At 48.9% G+C, this 24,872-nt stretch overlaps 4 protein-coding genes across 4 annotated transcripts; 3 read left to right on the forward strand and 1 right to left on the reverse strand.

The window, feature by feature from the left end:
- Positions 1 to 828: 828 nt before the first annotated feature.
- On the forward strand, positions 829 to 1,488 carry E1B28_002275 (uncharacterized protein; the record flags this gene model as incomplete). The annotated part of the gene is made up of 1 exon (XM_043159183.1): positions 829 to 1,488. The coding sequence occupies one exon, from the start codon at positions 829 to 831 to the stop codon at positions 1,486 to 1,488; it is 660 nt and encodes a 219-aa protein (XP_043002782.1).
- A 3,028-nt stretch (positions 1,489 to 4,516) lies between these two features.
- On the forward strand, positions 4,517 to 6,671 carry E1B28_002276 (uncharacterized protein; the record flags this gene model as incomplete). The annotated part of the gene is made up of 11 exons (XM_043159184.1): positions 4,517 to 4,534; positions 4,598 to 4,670; positions 4,721 to 4,860; positions 4,918 to 4,960; positions 5,016 to 5,062; positions 5,121 to 5,463; positions 5,527 to 5,565; positions 5,624 to 5,869; positions 5,932 to 6,085; positions 6,141 to 6,253; positions 6,325 to 6,671. 11 exons carry the CDS (start codon positions 4,517 to 4,519, stop codon positions 6,669 to 6,671), a joined length of 1,563 nt encoding a protein of 520 aa, XP_043002783.1.
- A 2,953-nt stretch (positions 6,672 to 9,624) lies between these two features.
- E1B28_002277 (uncharacterized protein) lies at positions 9,625 to 10,696 on the forward strand (the record flags this gene model as incomplete). The annotated part of the gene is made up of 4 exons (XM_043159185.1): positions 9,625 to 10,102; positions 10,174 to 10,251; positions 10,328 to 10,447; positions 10,518 to 10,696. 4 exons carry the CDS (start codon positions 9,625 to 9,627, stop codon positions 10,694 to 10,696), a joined length of 855 nt encoding a protein of 284 aa, XP_043002784.1.
- Positions 10,697 to 19,497: 8,801 nt separating this feature from the next.
- On the reverse strand, positions 19,498 to 21,309 carry E1B28_002278 (uncharacterized protein; the record flags this gene model as incomplete). The annotated part of the gene is made up of 15 exons (XM_043159186.1): positions 19,498 to 19,572; positions 19,629 to 19,729; positions 19,783 to 19,918; positions 19,980 to 20,029; positions 20,078 to 20,181; positions 20,233 to 20,331; positions 20,387 to 20,469; positions 20,540 to 20,591; positions 20,643 to 20,722; positions 20,778 to 20,809; positions 20,862 to 20,880; positions 20,936 to 21,052; positions 21,109 to 21,135; positions 21,189 to 21,219; positions 21,281 to 21,309. 15 exons carry the CDS (start codon positions 21,307 to 21,309, stop codon positions 19,498 to 19,500), a joined length of 1,035 nt encoding a protein of 344 aa, XP_043002785.1.
- Between the last annotated feature and the right edge of the window lie 3,563 nt (positions 21,310 to 24,872).

Here is a 24,872-nt window from a genome sequence, read left to right on the forward strand (position 1 = left end):
AACTTCCGCCATACCGTTGTCTATCTATTGCCCTTCCGCTCTACGATACGATATCCCGCGCACTCTTTTCGTTCAAAGACTTGGGTATCCGTTCCTTCACCAACATCCGCCATCAGGAACGACCGAGCTGTTCTGGGTTGCGATGCGGGCTCCTGGGCGCCCGCTAGGATCTGCCGGTATTTTAGGTTGGCATTTGGAGTCGAGGGATTTAGGATGTATAGTTAAGACTTCGCTTGAGGTGGGTCAATTCTTCTTCTTACTTCACATCGCGGGTTTCACTGATGCCGATCAGTACGCTATGCGTACCTTTCATCTATAGTGTCGATCCACCCCCTTCGAAGACCAAAATTTTCAACAAGGAACCTTTTCAGACGAGATACACCTCCGGCGTCATGTCATACCATCCAATCCCTTTGCATGAAGGTCTTGAAAACCAATCTGTCTGACAACCGCAACATCATTGTGGTTGCGCTACCTTCGTTTGACGAAATTCTCGGAAGACCAACGTCTTCGTCTCGCATGATGCAAGTCCACATCTTCGTTATCTCCTCTCGCCTCATTGTTGGTGCTCTCTTGCAGGCGTGATATGGGCTGACCCATCTATCACATAAGGCAAAGGTAGGATAGGGGCATGAATGGTCGCTCGAGGTATGCCATTCTCTAATCTTGTGGTCACACCGGTTATCGCTAACGACATACAGTCCCTTTCAGTGTCCCCCTATCGTGATTTCCGCTTCATTATCGATCTGGCCAGATTCGGTTCTCGACTTCTACCAACCCACAATCTCACCAGTGACCCAGTAACGCCTTTGGAATGGGTTCGAAGTCATGACACTTTCTGAATCCCTCCTCATCCGCGGAATACCTCGACAAGATACCTCACGTAGTGCCCAACGGCACTCTACCAACGATTTAAAGGGAACAACAACGATTCAATTGCTTTTTGCAGGGTTTTCTTATACACACAAATGGTCACAACGTAAAGTTCCACACAATTTCATTCATTCGAACCCCAGTCCTGAATATACCGGCTGTATCGAACAACGGTTCCTGCACAGACACAGTCAGATAATACCCTTCACGGTCGAATGGCTCGACTTACGTACAAGCAATTTAGTGGACCACGGCAGTGTTGGTGTGCCAGACCGCTTTACCGTTCTTGTCATAGACGACCAAGTTTCCGTCGTTCTGGCAAACGAGACTGTAGGGGCGGTCAGGGCCATTGGTCGCAGTGTGCCAAACTGCGGTGTAATTGGGATCGTAACCGACGCAGTTTCCGTCAACCTGCATCTTCACGAACGATACGTTTTTGTCATCGATGGACCAGAGTTTCCTACTGTTGTCGAGGTAAAGCTCGAGGTTACCGCCGGTCGTGACTCGGAGTTCGACGCGTTTGCTGTCGGAGATGAGCCCGTATCCACGACCAATGGCACCGTTTTCGGGGAGGGTGGAACCGTAGGGGTGAACGTAAGACATTGTAGTTGTTAGAGGAGAGTCTTGGTGAACTGAAGCAGTTTAGCTTTGTGTTCTGGATAACTCGACGACTTGTAGTCAGTCTTTATAGGTTTTATTCAATGCTTCTTCTGACCCTTTCTAGTTCAGAATTTCTTTGTGGATAACGCGGGTGCAAAACGCCACGACTCAATAAAGTGGAGTGGCGTGTTACGAACCGGTTACAGCGGGAACAGAAAGCAGTATTGGCAGTGTGCATGTTGCCCTGAACATTGTCGCAATAAGGTATTGGTCTATGGAGCTCTCTATTGGAGAGAGAGTTATCTGAACTCGGAGAGTCTGAGTTGAGTAGCAGCACTCAGTACAGCGCCATTAGAATGATGTACGGCGTCAGAAGTGGTGATAGAAACTGTTCTCACCTTGACCAAAAGTTCTTCGACGGACCGATCGAGGGCAATGTTAAAGTACGCCAGTCAGGAGACATTCACCATGTCGATCATCAATCGAATCCGTTGTTCATGGATGCGAAGAACTGGCCTTGTATTATTTCACTTCCGCACTTCTAAATTCCCGGGTCCATGTTTTGGGATTGTAAACTCCATGCCTTGTTTGAAATTTTCTAAAAATGAATATGTACTCCAAACCAGACGATTACTATGCACCAAATACCGACTTCCAGAGTATGTGGAGACAGAGGTGCTAGAGAGAGAGCTCTGACTCAAAGCCTGGAGCATGTCGGAAGTGTCAGTCTCGTAAAATCACATAGTAGCACATTAATGTTCAGGTGGTAAAAAGACCGTGTCGATGGGATGAAAGTGGAGATTGTCCCCGGTGAGTCCCGTCACTCAGACCCGAACAAAGCGCCACGCGACGCGCTTTCGGAACTGAATAATATCATCGTTCACGGGTCCTTGCAACTTTATACGCCGACTTTATTCAAAATTCCAGTGGATTGAGAGCAACAAGTCTTCGCTTTGGTTGGCCGCTTGCGAACTAGTTCCCTTTTTATTATCTGACAAGTTATCTGATAACGCGGCGCCTGATCGTGGTGACGCATACTGTCACATCACCGTGACATTGGGAGAAATTGATTCTTTTTGGATTCCCACAGATCTTAATACAGAAAATTTGCGCACAGTAACAGGTAAGGACCATGGACCATGTACTAGTGGATTTTTCTTACCAGGGTCATTGCTAATGTTTTCGACCTGCTAGTGCTAAGGGCCTAGGGCCGTTGTCGGTACGACATTAAATTCCGCGTTCACACTTCGAGTTTGGGTGAAGAGAAATTCTGAGGAGAAATGTGCGAGACGAGACGTAGAGGGACTGAGCATCTACTTCCTCGCGAAATCGTGGAATGCCAGGTGCGTGTTTCTCACTGATTCATGATTTACTGATAGTTCACCATCGTAGACTGCTATCGATGGGAGATCTGCTCGATGTGATGCACCCTTACAGTGACGTTCCCCGTCAGACCTTATGTTGTGTACGGGCAGAGTCGTCCTGTTCGTTTCCCTTCCAAATACTGTACCCGCGTACCCGGTTTACTGCAACCACAGCAATCTATCTTTCCCCTCAGTCGACACCAAGGGGTTGTGAAAAAACTTTCGTTGTTAAATCCTCATGTTCTTGGACTCGTACACGCCAGTGGTCCATATACTTACCACGACATGATGATGTGGGGTTATTTCTCTTTTTATATATCACACCGTGATCCTGACTCGAAATACAGCATCACGCTCATTGTAAACGCCGTCGTGGAGGTTTTTTTAAGTGAACATACGTCTCTAAAAGCTACAAGCCACCTTTCTTGATACGTCGATCTCAATAATCTCTGTGGAACAGTTCGTTCGCCCTTCGCACTATCATAGTTCACGTTTACGACGTCGAGAAGAATTCTCAAATACGGGCGTTTTCTCCCAAGAACGACAGTTATGAAGACACAAAAGGTATTGATCTCATACGATCATTTGTCGAATATACGTTAACACCTCAGCATTCGTTAGGCCACCATGAAGATGAAGATCGAGGTGGTCTACGATTTCCCCCCCATAGTGCGAACCTTTTGGCACAGCCAATAAGTCAAAGAAATCGTGCTAGTAAGTTCGTTGAGTCATGAGTATAACCCCTTTGTATCAAAGCAGGTGAGTATATCTTACATCCCAAATAAATTTTACGCTAAACGGCCACAGGAATGAATTCGTGACACTGATCACCCGAGTTGGGTCTTATCAAACATACGCAACGTCGCGAGTCTCGATTCCCTAGCTCTGAACTTTCACACTTCATTGCCACTCCATAATGCTCCCACCGTTTGTGAGGCTAGGCTGAAACTGATGGAGTGAGTACAGCCCCGATGACAGGTAAGTATACCATACTCTTATCCCAAAGGGAAAGGATTCTGGTCTGACAATGAAGTGCTAGTGCAAGCCTCCAGTACGGAGCGTAACTGGCGGTATCTCCGACCAGATAACATATCTTGATTAGGAAAGGTTCGCTGGCTTCGACTCGAACTACCACAAACCCACACTAAACGATACTGGCTTTCGTCTCTAATTCATTTTCTCTGGTCCTATGCCGCGTGAATGGGGCAATTCTAACAGTCTTGCTCTGTTCCAGTCTCGAGGGCGGCAAGAGGGCGGTGTGGGAGCGCCAGCAATGCCAGATATATGGGAGCTTCAATTCGCCGCTATTCAATCCTCAAACTCCGGAATCGGCTGACTTTTAGAACATGATCTCAAAACACCTCCATAGATCCTAGTTGCGGCGCTCGATAATGGAGAGATGGATCATCACAAATTTTTCGGTCGACTGTTTCTGGTCTAGCTGATTCTTCTTCCGAAGTTGTGTACATTTTTCGGCAGCTTGATTCGAAGTCAGACTCGGTAAGCGTTTAGGTCCTACAAGTACTCCGATCCTGATAACTTTCACTTGACATGACTGAATATCGTTGTCAACTAGATGACATCTCAAGCAATTTTAACGTGTGACCTTAAGGAGTACGGGTGGCTCTGAGGATATATATAAGCTCAAATAAAGGAGGAGTAAACAACAATCCTGAATAATGGCGATTTCACCCATCGTATGTCTTCTCATCGCTGGTATAACGACTACTGATCCACTCCTTTCTGAATACTCACCTTAGCCTCGATCCACTACAATACTTGTTATAGGTGGAGGCCCCGCTGGATCGTATGCAGCGACTGTCCTAGCTCGAGGTAATTTATAATCCTTCAGACGACGACTGTATGCTCACGACACAACACAGATGGCTTCGACGTTGTCGTTATGGAGAGGGAGCACTTCCCCCGTTATCACATTGGAGAGAGCATGCTCCCGTCTTTTAAGACATTCTTGTCGTTCATTGGCGCCAGGGAGAAGGTCGAACGACGAGGTTTTATCGTCAAGGTTAGAGAAGTTCCAACCTGTCAGGGACCCGGTGCTGAAGCTGAAGCACCTATTTAGCCAGGGGCCGCTATAAAGCTCAATCAGTTCAAACAGGAAGGCTGTTCGTTACCCGAATTCATCCACCTATGAATTGGAAGCTAAAAAAGATCTTCTAGATACAAACTTTGTCGCATTTGACAAAGAGAATAGTGCCTGGAACGTCGTAAGTGACTCGGGCACGACTGGACGCACGGGTCTGTCCTGACTGTCTCTATTGCTAGGTTCGCTCCGAACTTGATGAGATCCTTCTACGACACGCAGCGGAAAGTGGCGCCCATGTATACGAAGGAGTCACGGTCAATGAGATCCAGTTTTCACCTAGCGACCCTGCTGTCCCGGTATCGGCCTCTTGGACGACCAAAACCGGGCAACGCGGCAACACTTCTTTCGAGTGGCTTATTGATGCATCGGGAAGAACCGGGATTATGTCAACCAAATATCTCAAGAACCGCACGATGAATTCATCGCTTCGGAATATCGCCTTTTGGTCATACTGGAAAAATCCTGGAATGTACTCTCCTGGAACTGAGAGAGAGAATGCTCCATGGTTTGAGGCCTTGACTGGTGAGGACCACCCTTCTCCTACCCGCACGAACATCAACTTATCGGCGCATCCCCATCTCACAGATCAATCCGGTTGGGCGTGGTTTATCCCTCTACACAACGGTGATTTGGATGAAAGGCTATTTTGGAGTTCTGATCTGACATTCTGCGTCAATACCAGGTACAGCCTCCGTTGGAATAGTTCAAGAAGAACGGATAAGTCGTGCAAAACGAGCGGAAATGTTACTCGGACCCGAGGAAGACAAGTCGTCGAAACATTATCTAGAACAGCTCAAGCTAGCACCTGGGCTTCTACGCTTTTTGGAAAAATCAACCTTCACCGGAACAGTCAAAAGTGCGGGAGACTACAGCTATGCAGCCAACCGGTACGCAGGTCCCCGATTCCGTATCGCTGGTGACGCTGGTGGTGAGTTGATTATTTCATCATAATCTAATGCGCTCGGTTGAATTTCCTTTCTCTTCAAAAAGCTTTCATTGATCCTCTATTTTCGTCTGGATTGCACCTCGCCTTCACCAGTGCACTTTCGGCTGCCTGCACAGTCGCGGCAGCTATCCGCGGGCATTGTACAGACGAGGAAGCTGGTGCTTTCCACACCACGAAATTTGGAACATCATACACACGGTATGCGTTAATTTTAGTTGAAGTGATGGATCGGCACCGAATATGAGTTATTCAGATTCTTAGTTGTCGTTTGGGCGGCGTATAGACAGATCAAGTCCCAGTCGGACCCAATTCTGTCCGAAGTAAATGAAGATAATTTTGACAGGGCGTTCAACTTCCTTCGACCCGGTGAGTGGGTGGGGTTGCAAGTGGATCGTATTAAACTACTATACTGACGTCTGGCTTCAATCTACGTTTAGTGATTCAAGGATCGACCGAATCAGACCCTCAACTCACTGACAAGGAGCTGGACGAGGCAATCGAGTTCTGTAAGCACGCAATTGCGCCTACAGATCCGGAAATGGTTGCGAAAGTGTCGAAACGGATTGATCCCAAGCTCGTCGCGCTCACAGCTCCAGTGATGAACCCGAAGGTGGTAGAACAACTCATGGGTGAAGATGATGAGGCCAAACAGGTTCTGTGGAAGGTCAATTCGGACAAGGCGCTAGGTATCATATTCAGTGAGCAGAACAGTTTCCGTTCTGAAGTTGTGAACGGATTCTGTGCAAACTTGGAACGAGGTTCGATTGGCCTATGTAAGGCCTGAAGCTTGAAGCTTTCTTCCTCCCCCCTTTTTGTCTCAGTGTTTTTAGTCTAGCATCGGAGTAACCTTATATAAATTACTGACTCGGACCGGGAAGCCGGACACCTTATTGGTATATTGTTCTTCCCACGATAAATACTTAACTTATTGTAGTTTGTTTTTACTCAATTCAATGCTATACATCCTGAATAGCTTTCCCCAATTTTTTTCGATTTTAGGGAGTGTTGAGCTCAAGTTATGATTTTTTTATGTACGCAACCTCCGAAACCTCGGTTGGACAGGGTAGCCGGACACCCACATACCAGGGCGGCAGGCACTGATAGTGGCTGTGCAAAAGCGACATGTGACCAATATATTACTGTTCTTGTCCAGTATATCAGAGTATATCTCCCCCAATTTTTGACAGAATTGCACACATTGGGGCTTGTTGTGTAGGGAATTTTAGGAGCTACAGTTTGGTAGGGTTAGCTATCTTTGAAGGTCATATAGGCCTGAACTTGAGCTCAAATATAGAGATAAATATGAACCACTGTAACCACCTGTATATACCTGACAGAAAAATTCTAAAAAATCACCAAGTATGATGAAATGTCTATTTTAGTAGTGTAGTTCAGATCCCCCAAGGTTTGAAGTTGATTGGTTAAGAACTCTACTCACAATGGCTCTGCCATTGTATTGTCAGAAAAAAAAAGGGGAAAATCAAGATATTCAGTTCTAGCACCCTCTCCATAAACTTAACTACCAATATGGCACCTGTCAGGGCTTGGGGAGTGTCAATAAACCATATAATAGTAAGAGGAGAAGGCTGGTTTATTAGGACATAATACCGGTGTGGGCATGTGGTCACATGATTTATTTACCAAATTAAGGAATTAATGCCTAATTTGGACAACACATGTTTAAATCGTTATATCTCTCTCATTCATGCACACCTAACCCTTGGACTTGACCCACAGCTCAATCAGACAGTAAGCTTCAATTTTACGACTATAAATGTGGTAGTTAAATTACACATTCTCATACAATAAGCGAACGTCCGGCTTCCCCATTTGTCCGGCTTCCTGGTCCGAGTCAGTACTAGATTTGTAGCTTGAATTGTCTTTTATATGATACAGAACACGGCGCCCATGTACTGAACGATGTTTGTTCGATCTAACAGCGTCCCGGAGGGAAATCAATCATCGCCTGCATAGTATATGGTATACTTTTTTTGAAATTTTTCTTGAACGAGGTCCAAGTGTTCTTGCAGATTCAACTCGCACCATTCATCTTGCCTCCGTTTTGACGATACATGGTCTGATACTATTTACAGTTGGAAAACGTTTCGCTGGAGTCTTAGATATTAAATCTTGAACCCCATTGTGAGCCCATGAAATTCATTGCCGACATTATGAGACCAACATTTCCCAACACCTCCGAGTCCCAGGCTTTTCAGGGCCCTCTCATCAGGAAAATGGGGTCTGGTGCTGAGCTGCGTTGAACAGCGTCGGCCAATCAGGGAATTTGACACGTTGTTGACGGTCTGAACGCACCCAATGCACCCCCAATGCACCCCCAACGCACACCCACAGCGTGGACAGCGTAGACAGCGTGACACTGTGTTACACTGTGGGGGTGGTTAGAATATTTCCTGACACGCATTAGCGCAAGTTGAGTCTACAGTGAACGGGCATCAACATTCATTCATTTAGAGTCCCTTTTATTTATTGATTAAATTATGTTAGACATACTTATAAACAAGTTTAGCTAAATAATGTGGGGTTGGTATGACTGAGGGAATGCAATGAGGGACAACAACAGTTGAGTGTGCTGACACAATGTTAGCTAAAAAAACAGCTAAGTTGAAAATTGCACTACACTAAAGTAAAATTGTTGCCCTTATTCGAAAAAAAAAACGACTGCGGGCGGCTGGTGGGAAGGCGCTTAGCTCGGACAAGTCGGGGTAAGTTACGTGTGTAGCAGAGTTTGAAAAATTTTCGAATAAGTGTAGGGTAGGAATTGAACAGCTATAGTGACGGTGAGGGCTGCTCGGTCATTGCGGCCTACAGCACTCATCATTGATCGTAACGATGTGAACACTGTAGGCCGCAATGACCGAGTGGTCCGTGGATTCGGCTACTCGGCTACACTAACCTCATGGCGCAGCGCATTTAAATTCTGTGCACGACTGTTGCTGTCCCTTGTTCCCTTCCCTCCCCCCTCTCATCCCACAATATCTTTGTCCCTCTCCCTCGCTCTCGATTGACACCATCCCATGTGAGTTTATTTCCTTCCTTTGTACATTCATTGTCTTGACTATGATTCTCCTTCCACTAGAACATGACCCAAGAACATCATAACCCATGTGAGTTTATATCCTTCCTTCTACATTCAATTTGTATTGATTCCTCATTTTCAGACTTTCCACCTTTTTACTTCGAATCTGCTTGCCCATTGAGTTGAAAGTTGAGAGAGTTGAAAGGGCTGATAGTGCCATTAGTTTCTTTTAATTAGCATCTGTTTGTATTTTATTTTAAATGAACAATCATAATAAATGTCTTTTTTTGCATTACTGTCTTGTTCTGAACATAAATGAAGCCCTATTAAATGAGTATACACAGGCAAATTGACCTGTTGAGTGCGTGTACATGCGTTCCCAGTGCACGTCGACGCTGATGTTGGCCGCGGCGACCGAGCATTAGTGAGCGTTGGCGCGCGTTCATCTCACGGAATTAACTAACCTACCGCTGAGCCGCGTTCGTGGCGGGGTTGTGTACGGCCCGGAGGTCCGAACACGAGTTTTCGTGAGAAGCAACTGTCCGCGTGACCAGTTGCTTCTTTCCTTCGCTCCACGACGACGCACTTTGCGATACCAAAGCGTCGTCTTTTGTCTCTCAAGGCTTTCGAATCTCGCGCTCGACCGTTTCCTGGTCCTCTCCTGCCTACCTTTACACAACTTCCACTCTCCTTTCATACAATGCCACCAAAGCGAGGCGTGTCTGTTCTGAACCAGAACGAGGATCTCAGGCCGCCGCCTAAGATACCGAGAGACAACCACCGCAAAGCTCTGACCAAGCCGCATACACCTCCTCATCTCCTCCCGGTGCGAGACGCGATCTCGGAGGAAGACGAAGCTGCTGGCCCTGACGCGTCGTCGGATCTCAGCGGCGAAGTCGACGTCACCCATCTGTACCGAGGACGGACGACGGCTGCAAGCCCGACGCTGGCCCCCACTGATCCTCCCGCGTTGGTCGTCGCTGCCTCTTCCTCCACTCTCGAGTCACCGGAGCGCATACAGTCAGCGTCCTCTCGGGATGGGGTCGAGAACGTTCCCGGCACCCCTTGTGCACCCCTGGGACCCCCCGTCCTACTCGTGGGCAAAGGAAAGGCACCCATCAGAGACCCGCAGCCGGCGGGGTCGTCTGTGCGTCCCAACCTGATTCCAGTTCCGAATGGTGCGGCGTTTTTTTTTTTTTCATGCACTCAGCGATCGCGTTTCGCTGACTGGCGTTTCTTCGTTTCCTAGTTCACGCGGGCGCCTCTGGGGCTCAAACCCCTGCCCCTCCTACGGGAGGTGGTCGGCCGCGGCCTGTTGTGTCCATAGGTGGGCCTCGTCCGGGTTACCTTTTGGTCCCAACCTTTTGCTGACTCGCGTTGCGCTATTGCCCTTCCCTCCTTAGCCGCTGGACCCCCATCTCTGGCCAGAGTCGCTTCTGACAGGGCTCAGTACAATCCCAGGTCAGGCATAGCAGGTGCCGCCGAGCCCGCCGCTGGGGAAGAGAGGGTACGATCCAACCGCCGTTCGAGATCACGCGACCGCTCGAGGTCTCGCCGCCATTCAAGGTCTCACCGCCGTTCGAAGCGTCGCAGATCCCGCAGTCACTCCCGTGGTCGCAGTCGGCGTCGCAGCCACTCGAGATCCCGGCGATCTCGCCGGCGTCGTCGTCACTCCCATGGCAGTAGTAGCTCGGACTCCGACAGTGACAGCTCCTGCAGTCGTTCGAGGAGCCGCAGCAGAGATCGAAAGCGAAAGCGTCAGACTCCACTAGACCCCAGGGAGGGTCAAGCGGTGGCACCCTCCACGAAAATGACCTTCATTCCGCTATGGGTGCTGGAAGGCCTGTGCAAACACCACTGGAGCTACTACATATCGTTGGGTTGGTTCTCACCCGCCATCGTTGCCACTTCGTCCATCCCTGGTGATTCGAAAACGTACCACAAGCGTCTCGACAACATCCCGGACTCCAGAATCGAGATCGGTGATTTCTATGCAATCTCGCGGCATTTCCCTCTCGCCGTTCGGGAATTCTATGATATACGGGGGGAGAAGGACAAGGATCTGGCTGGCGCCATAGCAGACATGATCCAGCGTCTGTTCGATATGATTCTGGGAAAGCACAACTTCCAGCCGCTATTTACCGCCTACCGGGACTACACGTGCAAGGTCATTGCCCAATGGCACATCCGCCGTACTGAGGATAACCTTCGAATTGATGTGTGGGACCCTGTCACTTGGGATCTGGTCAGGGAGGCCGGCCGCCTCCCTCCTGGAGGTCATACCCAACGGCGATCTTCTGGGTCCTTTCGGGAGAACTCCTTTCGCGACCCCGTCACTACAGGCACCTCGAAGCCGCAGAAACCGAAGGGTGTCTGTTGGATTGGGGGGGGGAAATGCCGGCACTCATTTGGGGAGCATGCAAAGTCCGACTCTGACTACGTCTGGCGCGATGCGGCCTCCAGAGCGTTCGTCGACAAGGATGGCAACCGGTACTGTATCTCCTTCAACACCAGGGGATGCTCTCGATCCTCCTGCAAGTTCCACCACGGGTGTGGATGCTGTGGCTCCAAGGAGCACGGCTCCCAACACCACTCCTGAGCTATTCCCCATCGTGACCCGCTTCCGTCATGAGGCGTGGTCACTCCTACTCTCTCAGGCTGGACTACTGGAGAAGTACGGCGACATCCCGGCAGGGATTCGCGATGGTTTTCTTATTGGCATCGAGGGCTACAGGGTAGCCGAGACCTTTTCGCCTCCAAATCACTTTAAGACAGAGATGGAGGCAGGGGTGATACGTACAAAGTTCGCTGAGGAGATTCAGCTGGGCCGAATCTCTAAGGGCTATGTTCCAGCAGAGCTGGAGAGTCTAATCGGGCCTTTCCGCACTGCGCCGATGGCCGTGGTCGAACAGCGACCCGGCAAGTTCCGAATTGTCATTAACCATTCCTATCCACGCGTTTCCCTTCCTCCGCTTGCGACACCCTCCATCCACGGGCCACCAGTGGCCGTTCACCCCGCGCTAACCTCCGTAAACTCTCTCATTGATCCCGATTGCTACCCATGTCGCTGGGGTACGTTCTCCGACTGCTATATGTTGGTCGCCGACGCACCCGAGGGATCCCAAGCAGCCGTATTCGATGTGGAAGGGGCGTTTCGAAACGTCCCGCTACACCCCTCAGTCCGGCCGTTCATTGCGCTACAGCTGGATGGTCTTGTCCACCTGGACCAGACCCTCAACTTCGGCGAATCCTCCGCTCCTGGCGTCTGGGGCCACATAGCCGATGCGATGGTGGAAATCCTGAAACACTTCGGGGTTGAGGACATTATCAAGTGGGTTGATGACTTCATTGCCTTCCGGTATCCTTCTGGCCGGGACTCGTCAGGCGCTACCCGATACTCCTACGACGCTTCACTTTTGTGGGCAATTGCCAAGATCTTGGGTTGGCCGTGGGCTCTTTCCAAGTTTGTCGACTTCGCATTTTCCTTCCTCTACATTGGTTTTCTCTGGTCCCTGACAGACAGGACAGTGCAGCTCCCGGAGGCCAAGAAGGCTAAGTACAAAGCGAAACTCGCGAGCTGGATTTCCGATGACAGCCACACTCGTGAAGAAGCGGAGTCTCTTATTGGCACACTCAACCACGTCACGCTTGTCACGCCAGACGGCAAAGCATTTCTCGTCAATCTCTACAAATTCCAGGCGGGATTCAAGGATAGTCAACCACGCTTCATCCGGCATCGTCTCTCGGATAGTCTAAAATCCGACCTTGGCTGGTGGATGGACCGCCTATCTGAGGAATTTGTGGGCATTAACATCGTTCGCCCACCTGCGATTTTGGATGACATCTTGTTGTTTGTGGACGCCTCCACGAGCTGGGGGATCGGTATCATCATCAACGAGCATTGGCTCGCGTGGGAACTCCGATCCGGCTGGCAATCGGACGGTCGCAATATTGGATGGGCTGAGATGGTGGCGGTGGAGTTGGCTGTTCGAACGCTAATTTCGACTGGTCTGACCAAGCGCCACATCCGTCTTCACTCTGACAACCAGGGTGTCATAGGTGCCCTGGATTCCGGCCGCTCACGGGGAACGGAGCAGAACATGGTCTTGCGAAAGATAGTCGGTCTCTTCCAGGACCATGGTATCTGGATATCGATGGCGTACGTGAACACAAAAGTGAATCCCGCAGACGGTCCGTCCCGGGGAATACTGCCATCACGCTCCATCCTGCATCCTCATCCTCCGGCGCTGCCTTCCCATCTACGCTCGTTTCTCTACGACCCCGTCTCGTATCATGACCCACGCCTGACGGTCTAGCGATACGATCTGTGCGACACCTATTGTACGTGATTACTATATACTTCTCGTGTTCTCCTTTGCGTATCCTTCGTAGCCTCCGAACTCGTACCTCTCTATCCTACGTCCATCTTGCCTCTATTACATACTGCGTCGACATTTGTGACGACCCCGTTATCTCCTCTACATACCGCTGATTACCATTTGTATACCCGCGATGCCGCTCTACATACCCCGCTCTGTATCATCCTCATAATTGAAGCCTCTCGACTCCTCATACCCGTTATCCGCAGTCGCAAAAAACGGCCAGTCACGTGCATGTCGGCACTCTCCGGAAACTCTGAATAGCCAGCTAAAGTCACACCAGTCACACACAGACGTGTCCTCTTACCTCCACGTCGCATTCTACCTCTGAGCCGCCTCCCGTACTATCCCTCTCTCACCTTTGTCCAAACAACCTTCTTGACTTCTATACTCGCTATGCGCTTCCACCTGGACCATTTCGCGGCCACAACCACTCCGCCTTGGGCCAAAAATCTCGCATCTTCCATCTCTATGTCCACCTCCTCGACAATGTCTCACTCTGTATCCTACTCTACCACAGCCTCTGCTGTCCTCAACCAAGCTTTCTCGGACTCGACCAAGCTACGCATCAAAAGCGCGTGCAGCCGTTTCAATGGCTGGGCCGACGTGAACGGCTACTATGACGACTCGCTTCTTCCACCCTCAGAGAAGTGCCTGGTAGAATACGTTGCGCATACTATGGCGGGGCGCATGTCTGCTGGGGCCGCACGGTCACACATCCGCTATCTTCGCTACAACTATCAGTCTAAGGGTTATCAATGGCTGGGGGGTAACGCGCTGGATCAGGTTCTGAAGTCGGTGGGACGCATGGTACCTCCCTCTTCCGTGCATGAGAAACGTAAACCGGTTACTCTGGAGATGATTCAGTCTTTGGTCGACACCTTGGATCCCTGTGACGGTTTTGACGCCGCTGCCGCTAGCTTCTACGGTCAAGCTCGTCTGGGAGAACTACTGCCGTCATCTTCGGACTGTGACCGATACAATCACCTCATTCATCCAGTGGTCGGTGACCTGAAACTGGTCAACGACAAGGGGGCAGTCTCCTACAATCTTTTTCTGCCGAGTACGAAGACCTCGCTTAATCGGGGAGACCACATCTTCCTGCCGGTGCAAGATGACGATACTGATCCGGTTGACATTATGTTCAATCACCTTGAGGTCAACGGCTCGCCCAAGGAGTGTCCGCTTTTCTCATATCTAGTCGTCAATGAACTCGGCGTCCAGAGTCGAGTGGTCCTGACGAAACGGGCGTTCATGGACAGATGTAACGGCGTTTGGGAGAGGTTCGGGAAGTTTACTGGGCACTCTTTCCGAATTGGGGGCACAACCCACTATCTTGGGAAAGGCGTGGACCCGAACATCATCAAAGCGACGGGTCGTTGGTCTTCAGACGCCTTCCAGAAGTACTGGCGACATCTGGACAAGGTTGCTAGGATCCATCTCATTGGGGTCAATAGCTGTCCCTCCTCTGGGATTCGCGGGCGTCTCTGATGGCATTCGCCGCAGCTGTGTTGGGTGGTCATGGGTGAGTTTCCTCTCATCCTTGACGGGCGTGCTGAGGCTCATGGAGTTGGGTGGTCAAGCATTCGCTCTAACTCCCCCGGAGTCCATACCTCGACAGAGGTCTGGCACGTCGCACCCACCTTAGACATTCAGTCATCACTGTCTCGCAGATAGTTCAGTTCATACATACATTGTCCTTAGACTCTGATAGATTTGTTCTGCATCCCAGACCAGTCGCACCTACATGTGAAGATGGACATAGGTGCATGAGCTCAGGAAAGGGTTGTGTACGGCCCGGAGGTCCGAACACGAGTTTTCGTGAGAAGCAACTGTCCGCGTGACCAGTTGCTTCTTTCCTTCGCTCCACGACGACGCGCTTTGCGATACCAAAGCGTCGTCTTTTGTCTCTCAAGGCTTTCAAACCCACCCACCATCCCGGTTTATTCTGTTTCTTTCACAGATAGGGCATTCCTTTTCACACCATCCGAACTGTATCCATTCTGTTTAACATCCAGATTGCATAACTGTTCTTATACAGACAAAATTGGCTGATTGTCGTTAGAGCGGGTGGTCAAGCATTCGCTCTAACTCCCCCGGAGTCCATACCTCGACAGAGGTCTGGCACGTCGCACCCACCTTAGACATTCAGTCATCACTGTCTCGCAGATAGTTCAGTTCGTACATACATTGTCCTTAGACTCTGATAGATTTGTTCTGCGTCCCAGACCAGTCGCACCTACATGTGAAGATGGACATAGGTGCATGAGCTCAGGAAATTCACACGTGCGACCGCCCGTAACGCACGCCGACGACGTTCAACGCAGCTCAGCGTCAGACCCCTTTTTCCTGATGCTCCACGTCTGCTCAATGAAAAAACTCTGAATTCGTGATTCAGTAGACGATTATTGATTCAGTAGATGATAATTGTCTACGGGGAGTACATATTCATCTTCAAAAGTTCTTGAACCGTACAGTGACATGAGGTTTACGGTCCCAAAACATGAACTCGGGGATTTAGAAACCCGGAAGTAAAACAATACAAGGCTTTCAAGGTTCTCCCACAGTTCTTCGCATCCATAAAAAACCGATTCAATTAATGATCGACATGGTCAATGTTTCCCGAATCTTTGCTCAAGCCGAGAACAGCTTTCTATAGCCACTTATGACACCGGACATCATTCTAATGGCGCTGTATGGAGTGCTGCTGCTCAGCTCAGACTCCCCGAATTCAGATACTTAACCGTCTCTCTCCACCATGCACCTCTACCACTTGCGACACTGTTCAGGCCCCAGGGCAATCATCTCAACATACACACTGCCAATACTGCCTTCTGTTCCCGCTGTAACGCATTGGTAACATGCCCTTCTGCTTTACTGAGTTATTCATATTTCAACATATCGAAGTTCGTCAAAATGGCCCACTGGGTGGTGGTGGCGTCCACACCCGTGTTGTTCGCAAAGAAATCCTAGCTCTGGATCAGAGAAGGGTCAGAAAAATCTTGAACAAAGCTATAAAAGACTGACTACAAGTCGTCGAGTTATCCAGAACACAAAGCTAACTGCTTCAATTCACCAAGACTCTCCTCTAACAACTACAATGTCTTACGTTCACCCCTACGGTTCCACTCTCCCCGAAAACGGTGCCATTGTCGTGGATACGGGCTCATCTCCTCCAGCAAACGTGTCGAACTCAGAGTCACGACCGGCCTTTTCCTCGACGGTAGTAGAAAGCTCTGGTCCATCGATGGCAAAAACGTGTCGTTCGTGAAGATGCAGGAAACTGCGTCGGTTACGATCCCAATTACACCGCAGTTTGGCATCTGCGACCAATGGCACTGATCGCCCCTTCAGTCTCGTTTGCCAGAACGACGGAAACTTGGTCGCCTATAACAAGAGCGGTAAAGCGGTCTGGCACACCGACACTGCCGTGGTCCGCTAAGATTGCTGGTACGTAAGTCGAGTCATTCGACCGTGAAGGGTGTTATCTGACTGTGTCTATGCAGGAACCGTTGTTTCGATACTGTTGTATTCAGGACTGGGGTGCGAAGGGAATGGGGTTGTGTGGAACTTTACGTTGTGACCATTTGTGTGTATAAGAAAACCCTGCAAAAAGTAATTGAATCGTTGTTGTTCCCTTTGAATCGTTGGTAGAGTGCCGTCGGGCAGTACGTGAGGTATCTTGTCGAGGTATTCCGCGATGAGGAGGGATTCAGAAAGTATCATGATTTCGAACCCATTCCAAAGGCGTTACTGGGTCACTGGTGAGATTGTAGGTTGGTATAAGTCGAAAACCGAATCTGGCCAGATCGATAATGAAGCGGAACTGGCGGGATGAAGTCGGATTCCCGAAGTTTACATATATTCTGTCACGGGAGAAAGAAGAATAGGAAGAGGATTGGAGACGGACCCCGGAATGAGGTAAAAGCTTCCTTCGAGATAGAAATCTTTGGCAACCAAAAGGGTGGGCTGATTCGGGAAATGAAGGTGGACCAAGAAATTCGGGCTACCTGTAAAGCGGCTGCTGCTGCTGGGCTGCAGATGGGATCGTTAATAGCCTGGCGCCAGAAGAAAGGTTTGACAGTTCATGATTTCAACACGCCTGTGATGGCTGCATATATTAATTCACATCGAAAGTACTGTGCTGTACGGAATTACTCGAAATGAAGTGTTTCGTTGTTTAATATTGCGTTTCACGATAGGGGGAACACCTGAAAGGAACGGTACGGCTTAGTGATGGCCGGTAGAGCACAGAATCAGAGAATGACATACCTCAAGCGACCTTTCATGCCCCCACCCCACCTTTGCATTATGTGATAGATGGGTCGACCCATGGCACACCCTGTAAGAACGATGCAAAGCATTTTTGTTCTAGCAACAGAGTTGCGCAGCAGTCTTTTAAAACGAGACGGATATGTTGGCCGTCCGAGAATTCCGTCAAACGAAGGGGTAGCCCAACCACGGTGATGTTGACGTTGTGTTCGGGCAGGTTAGATTTTCAAGACTTTTATTCAAAGGGATTGGATGCTACAGCATGATTCCGAGATGTACTGGAACTTTGAAAGGTTTCTTTGAGATTTCGGCCTTCGAAGGTTGCGGATCAACACTACAGATAGAAGGTACACGTAGCGATTAGCGAAACTCGCCACGATGCGAAGTGAGAAGAATGCACCTACCTCAAACGAAGTCTTATCTATACATCCAAGATACCTCGACAGTACTCGAAATTCCTTCCGAATGCCAAACTAAAACACCGACAGGTCCTAGCGGGCGCCGAAGAGCCCACATCACAACCCCGACAATCCAGAATAGCTCGGTCATTCCCGATGGCGGATGTTGGTGAAGGAACGGCTACCCAAGCGTCTTTCAGCGAAAGAGTGCGCGGGATATCGCATCGTAGAAGGAAAAGGTATGATGGAAATTCTTCTAGCCGTCCGAGTCACGTAGGAAATTGGGCCGGAAAGAACATCATGCAAAATAATATGAGATGTCCGGGGTTCTCTCCGAAGAGGATTAGCTGTGGGCATCCTGAAGACAGGATAACCGTAGCGAAACGTGCCTTCTGGAACTTCCTCAAACCGCCCCTCAGCAAGTTGTCGATGAGATATTGGAGTCTAGCCAGATCCAGGAGACTACAGCAAAAACAAAAAAGTTTCGTCGAACATTGAACGTTGATTCTCCATCCCGTCCATGAGCAATTGTCTTAAGTATAACACTATCACTGTATCGTATGGAAGGGGTCTAAAAGGTTAGCAAATCAGGAAAGTAATCGAAGAGAAAGGAATGATTTGTCTACCTCGTCAATAATTGGGTTGACACATGCTTGTCCGACTTGTTCACCATTAATGATACGTTAATCGGGTACGGTAGATAGCTTTTGTCTTGATTAGACCGTCGCAGTAGGACTTCTTCACGTCGTTTCAAGCTGATTTCAAGTAAGGTTTTAGTTATGAGACATGCAAGTCGACAAGAGAGATCCAACTAACCTGGTAGCCGTTACAACTCGCTTAAGCTGTGGATTCCAGAAATGTTCCTTCAGAACTGAAGCTTATGTTGACGCATTATTCCTTGGCCGTTCGACCGCTAGTAGAAGCAAGTATCTTTGGCACTGTTGCATTCGATGGAGTTCTATGTTCTACGATGCAGAAACTTTGACCCAACAAGCGTGCACGATTCCGCACCCATTGAGAGGAACAAAAAGGCCTGGTAGAGAACAAGGAAATATGAGTAAGCGACCGAAACAATGTCGAAAAACACACTGGAATATTCTGTGCATCTCGTCTGGCACAACTTTTGGAGCGTTTCAACTTTCAAGTATGCGAAAAAGTAGATGTTGTCGTGAGGACACTATTTGGACCTTGTTTGGCTCGACCGCGAATACGAGACTCGCGGCGTGCACGGGCGAAGTCTGACCTTGATGGAGTGTATCAACTAGAGGCTAGAGCATTACCAGGGTACCTGCGGGAGCGAGCGAGGATTGGGATGAAGACTAACTTCGTGTATGTTCAGTGATACTAGTACTAGACCGGTGTTACGAATTCATTCTTCTCGCCGCAATGTGCATAATATACAATGTCATCTGGGATATAAGGTAATGACTAGCCTCAGTAGCTTGCACACAAAGTAAATTAAGGGGGTGCCTCGTATATGCTAGCATAATATCTTTTTCTGTTTTCGTTAGCGGCGGCGGCAGTTCACACCATAGAAGTTATGTCCAATTTCTTGCAACTTTGAGTGTCATCCTGGGACGACTTCCTGCTCTTGGTGACCTGACCAATGCAGAAATGTCAACATCTATGCGAATAAATGATGATTAAACGATCACCTCTTCTCGGTCTTCATGATTTTCATTTACAGTGGGAGAAAGTGCCGCTGTATCCGAAGATCTTTCCTCGTCAACGTGAATTTCAGCAGTGCAACGAACGTCTGAATCACAAAATGAACGATAGAACTCATAGTAGGAAAAGCAGTTGACGCACGTATGCCAGTTTCATTTCGGGATGCATTCCCCGGTACACTCGCGTTGCAGATACCGCTTATGTGCAGATCTGTAAATCCATTCGCGGATTGGGCTCCTATTCTTCGGATTTTTTCTCGAGATATTAAATTGTTGAGCTAAACAATCACTGGTGTTCAAGATCCTCGGGATCGCTGAGTAGAGCGACAAGCCACATACCAACGTGATGGCGTAGACACGGCCTAAAGTGAATCCGATGCCGACAGAAACTGTTAATGGTTAGAATCGGTATGACAAACTAATGAGAGTCTACTAACTGTTTCCGTCGGGGTCTTTGAGATAAACTATGAGGGCTATTGCTGCGAGAATGGAGCCAGGAGAGCCAGTCTGAATGGCGAGCGTTGTCAATTGCTTGATAAGACTAGACCCAAAGTAAGTGGTGTTTAGAATCTCCATTCTTTGTGTAACCTACCTCTGCGTCTTTCGGAAAGGTGTCTTGTATTTTTGGAGGACGAATATGAGTGTTGCCGCGATGGAGATATCCGCAACGGCGCTTGCAATGAGCCAGATACTGGACTTAAGAGTCACGATCACCGTGGTACGTATCAGAGGAGGGATAAACCCACGTCACAGGTATTCTGACCGCGCCTCTCTCTCCAAACGTAGAATGCTGAACCACAATCACTGCGGTTGCGATTGCCCCGCCAAACTAGCAAGAGGGACCGGTCAGCATATAAAGCACCAGCATCATAATTTCAGGTGAAGTACCAACAACTCACCGCGGCGAGACTTGCAAGCGCCAGGTAAGCCGTTACAATGCGACCGTTTGTCCTAAGGCACTCAAATTAGAAGTGGTCAAAGGAAAGAAATCGTTGAGCTTACAGCGTCCAAAATCGATAGATCAAGAACTGTTGTACGATGACCGCGGAAGCCCCAGTTGTCACGAGGTATACTGGGAAAGTCTGAGGAATCAGGTCAATAAATATGTTTTCGAACACGGAAGAGAAAGGACGCTACCCAATTTTGGTTTTGGAGGAAATCGCGGTCGCCTGAGGATCCATGTCAGTGGCGGTATGTTGAGGGCAAACTAAAACCACCGACCCCAATGAATAACTGTATACTAAACAAGAAAGCTTAGTCAGCGGCGGCTCGTAGTGCGGGTACCTCGTACACACCATGTAGGCACAGGCATAATGGTTAATTGTCGACGTCAGGTCGACGGCAAGTGTCATGCAGACGACAAATTTCAGCCAGAGGGGATCCTCTCGAAAACGAGAGAAGTAACGGAAGGCCTAGAGGATTCTATCTCAGGACGTGATACATTTTTAGAGAGGCTTTCTGCACATACCATGATTATCTCAACCATGAAAAGATACTGGAGGTAAACGAGTTAGTGTCATTTTCCCCGTAGAGTTTCGAAAAACATACGGAATTGGCCCATGTTCCTCCTAGGAGGCCTCTACTCGAGTCAAAGCGATCGTTAGTCAGGATCACGATGGATGGTAGCAGGCAAGCCGCACCCTAACGAGTTGTCGAGAAACCCTACCATGTCAAACGACGAACTGCGAGTAATGTTGCGACGAGGATCACGGGAAAGGGAACAATGGAGCGCTGTTCTATATACTTGACGGACACGCGCACAGTCCGAATATAACGCCAGTTACGTTTTCGAATCTCAGAAACAAGTCCAATCAGGCTCGAAAATGCCGAGGTGAGTCGTGGGAGGAAGAAGCAGCATTGTACGCCATGAACTGAATTCAAGGCAAACTCGTTGTCAGAACATGTGCACTCCGCCGAAGACAGGGGAGGAAAGACAGGGTGCCTGCAAAGTTCAATGTCAGCGGCAACGAGCGAACAGAACAGTGACTCAACCATGAACATTGTTAGCCGAGTTATTCAGTACTCGATTGTGTAGATCCGTTCACAGAAGACTGATCTCCAACGGAAGATTCCGTCGTTGTTTTTTAATGTTAGTAGGTATGTAAAGCTCTGCCTTGTGTCCATCGAGTTTTGAGAGCGCTACTGAAGAAGTCAACTAACATGTTTTCACATTTAAAGTTAGAAACTCGAACCACATCGTACCGTTCTTGTTCATCTTCATCACATGGGACGCTGCCATAGATGTTCGGACGTTCACATGCATATGAACTGCAATCAGTTCTACCACTATTTTGCTGTCAGCTGCATCTGGAAGAAGGAGCGACTCGTCCAAAGCGCTGAAAACAAAATCGACAGAGCAGCTGACTGCCATGAGGATGATGCACGCCACCATATACCATTTCAGTGACCGTTATCGGATTGAGTCAGCGCGAACAGAACAACGTTATCAAGTGGAAACAGATCCCACACACCTCTTCTCTACCGGGATATACAGATAAGTGTTCCATCTTTAGAGAACCATGACCGTCCTGGGAACATTCTGGTTGGTTTAAACATCTAAGGATGGAGTCTCCCTCACGTGTATTTTGAGGAGCTGATTCGCTTTGAGTCGTTCGGAGGCCCCGAAGGAAAGCAGGTTCATGGTTGTGTCCTTCACTATTAACGATCAACAGTGTCTGCGTGCCGCACGTATACACGGCCAAGAATAGGTAATTCCAAACCGAGACTACCATGCATGTTGGGTTCTCGCAACTATTATGGTAAGTCGCAATGGAGCCGGAAAACTGTAGAATCTCGATTTAATTGAGCACTAACGTCTCGGATTAACGGAGGCGTACTGAACTTTCAGATACGGAACGTGGAAGGAAGGCTCTAATGACCCATAGAATCCAGAGCCGAGATCAAGAAATGTTGGAGAGCACTGGTAATGACCAGATAGACCAATACTGGCTTCAACATTCAATCGACTCTCAAGCCGGTGCGTAATCAGGGCGCAAAGGCTCAAGGTAGGAAGTCTACTCTTGAACTGCGCGTCTGCGCGTATCTGAGATATGTAGCTTAGCCAATTGTGGCCATGCGGACAGGTCTTGAGGCTTAAAAGTGGCCCGTCCGGTGGATATACAACCTAACAGGGCCCCTTGGCGGTCGTAGTCGATGATATAGCAGGACCTCGATGTTTCCCGGAGGGTTTAGGTTGCACGATGGACACGTGAACTTGACGTACACTAGGAAGTACATCTCTGCCAAGCAGCAACTTCTATTTCGTCCAACCCGGTGATAGCAACCACGGAGGGCCGACATTCTGAATGTTGGAATTTCAAAAGAAAAAACCTTTTGCTGTGAAAGGATTGCTCACCCATGGGTTAGTCGCCTCTCATCCCGTTGCAAATGAGAGAAGATGTAGGTTATTCGGTGTATACGAAGAGCGTATCTGAGGCTACGAAATGAAACCAGAACGGGTGTGTTTATGACAACCACGCCGATATCTCGGCCAATACGATCCACGCTTCCGTAAGTTTAAGTTGAGTTCGAATGCCTGCACCATCATAGTATTCGAATTTGTCGAGTATCCCGAAGCTGATCCAAAAATGATATGCGTTCTGGCGAGAGGTAGGTTGCGGTCACGATGTACTTGCTCGATCATGTCGGATTCGCCGCCGAGTATCATTCAGAACGGGATAGGGTAGCTTGCCCTAGTCCTGAAAGATTGAGGTCAGTATAGTACTTATGGAGAAAATCGCGACCACTAACTGTCCCAACGCCCTCCCTTCGACGTTTTTCGTCTGTTTTCCACTATGCCATTCCCAATGAGAAAAACGAGAAGCCACCCTCAAATCGACGACGGAATTGGTTAATTGTTCAGTCCTTGCCCGTTTGGAACTCGATTTGGATGAAACGAGTCTGAATCTCCACGCGCATCTTGCCTAAACTAAATTTATGGGCGCCTCCGATAGAAGCTACTATAGTCTGTGATATATCAGGAGACCGTGAGTGCCGTTTCGATTGTAATTGAAAAAAAATGAGATGAACCTACTGTGTATCTCGAAATCGGTGGTTTGTACCCAAATGAGTGTAAGGCGATGAACGAAGGTGGTTGTGCGCGGCGGCCTACGAGGGCCTACGACGACGATAGGAGAAGTCACACCACCGTGACACCAGTCCGTGATATTCCGGGCCGCATTTTGAATCGCGTGCATGCCATTCTCTTGCCATTCTCACCCATCCTCGCCCATCGTTCAAATGCTGGGCGCTGAGGCCACCGCCAGGAAAGAAGTTGATATACTACCCGAGCGTTGAAATGCTCACATCATCTGTCCAAACTCCAGACTGAGTGACATCTCCACTTGATTTCCACCATGAAATGTGCCTGGAGCGCCGCAGCCTGAGCACTGTCCAGTGTCCTCCTTCTGCTCCATCGCGATATGTGCCCTGGATGTTACAGACGCGTCGAATCCTTTCAGCTTCAAGCGCCTCCTTATACTACCTGAGGCTGTATATTGAATACCAGCTCCCTTGTCACTGCTCTCAATCGGAGTCAAGCTCGGTTCCTTCCATCAACCTTCAATACATATTAGCGTCCCTGTCCACCCCTCTGTCTACCATCATTTTACCTCTTCGTGCCACCGGCAGAAAGCACCCTTCAATCCGTACCAGTCGCCGAAACGGCGATCTTCGGGGGGAACAAGCTGAAACGATTTCAAGATGTAAATCTATGTAACTTCCAGTTTGCATGGCCCAACAGAAAATTACCCACGTTTCTGGAACCCAAATACACCTCTCATTCCGGTCGACAAGGTCAAAGCAACGCACGGGAAAACCCAGCTTTTCGTGAAGCTATAAAGGCTATAGGGAAGGAATGAACTGCAATAACGACGGATGTAGGCACCCTTTCTTTCCCGTATCCACTAGCATCTGACTGGCATACACAATAGGTCTGTGCGACACTTCTTACTTGTTGAAAAGGGGTACATTGCATTCCATCACACTGAAGCTTCCGGTGCAGCTTCAGAAACAAATCGATCGGATTATACTGTGACGCCTGAAAGCAATGGACGTTGTGCCCTTTCTCGACCAGTGAGCCGCATATCCCTTCCTTTCCGCATCGAACGAGAGTACTTAACCCATCTTTCTAATAGATTTTGGCCAACTCGTGCATCATATCGCCGCACACAATAACGGGACTATATTTCAACAGGCGGTTCAGTACTAGGCACACCAAGATGCGGTACAGAG

The sequence above is a fragment of the Marasmius oreades genome, chromosome 10 (assembly GCF_018924745.1).
Source record: "Marasmius oreades isolate 03SP1 chromosome 10, whole genome shotgun sequence".
Lineage (NCBI taxonomy): Eukaryota > Fungi > Basidiomycota > Agaricomycetes > Agaricales > Marasmiaceae > Marasmius > Marasmius oreades.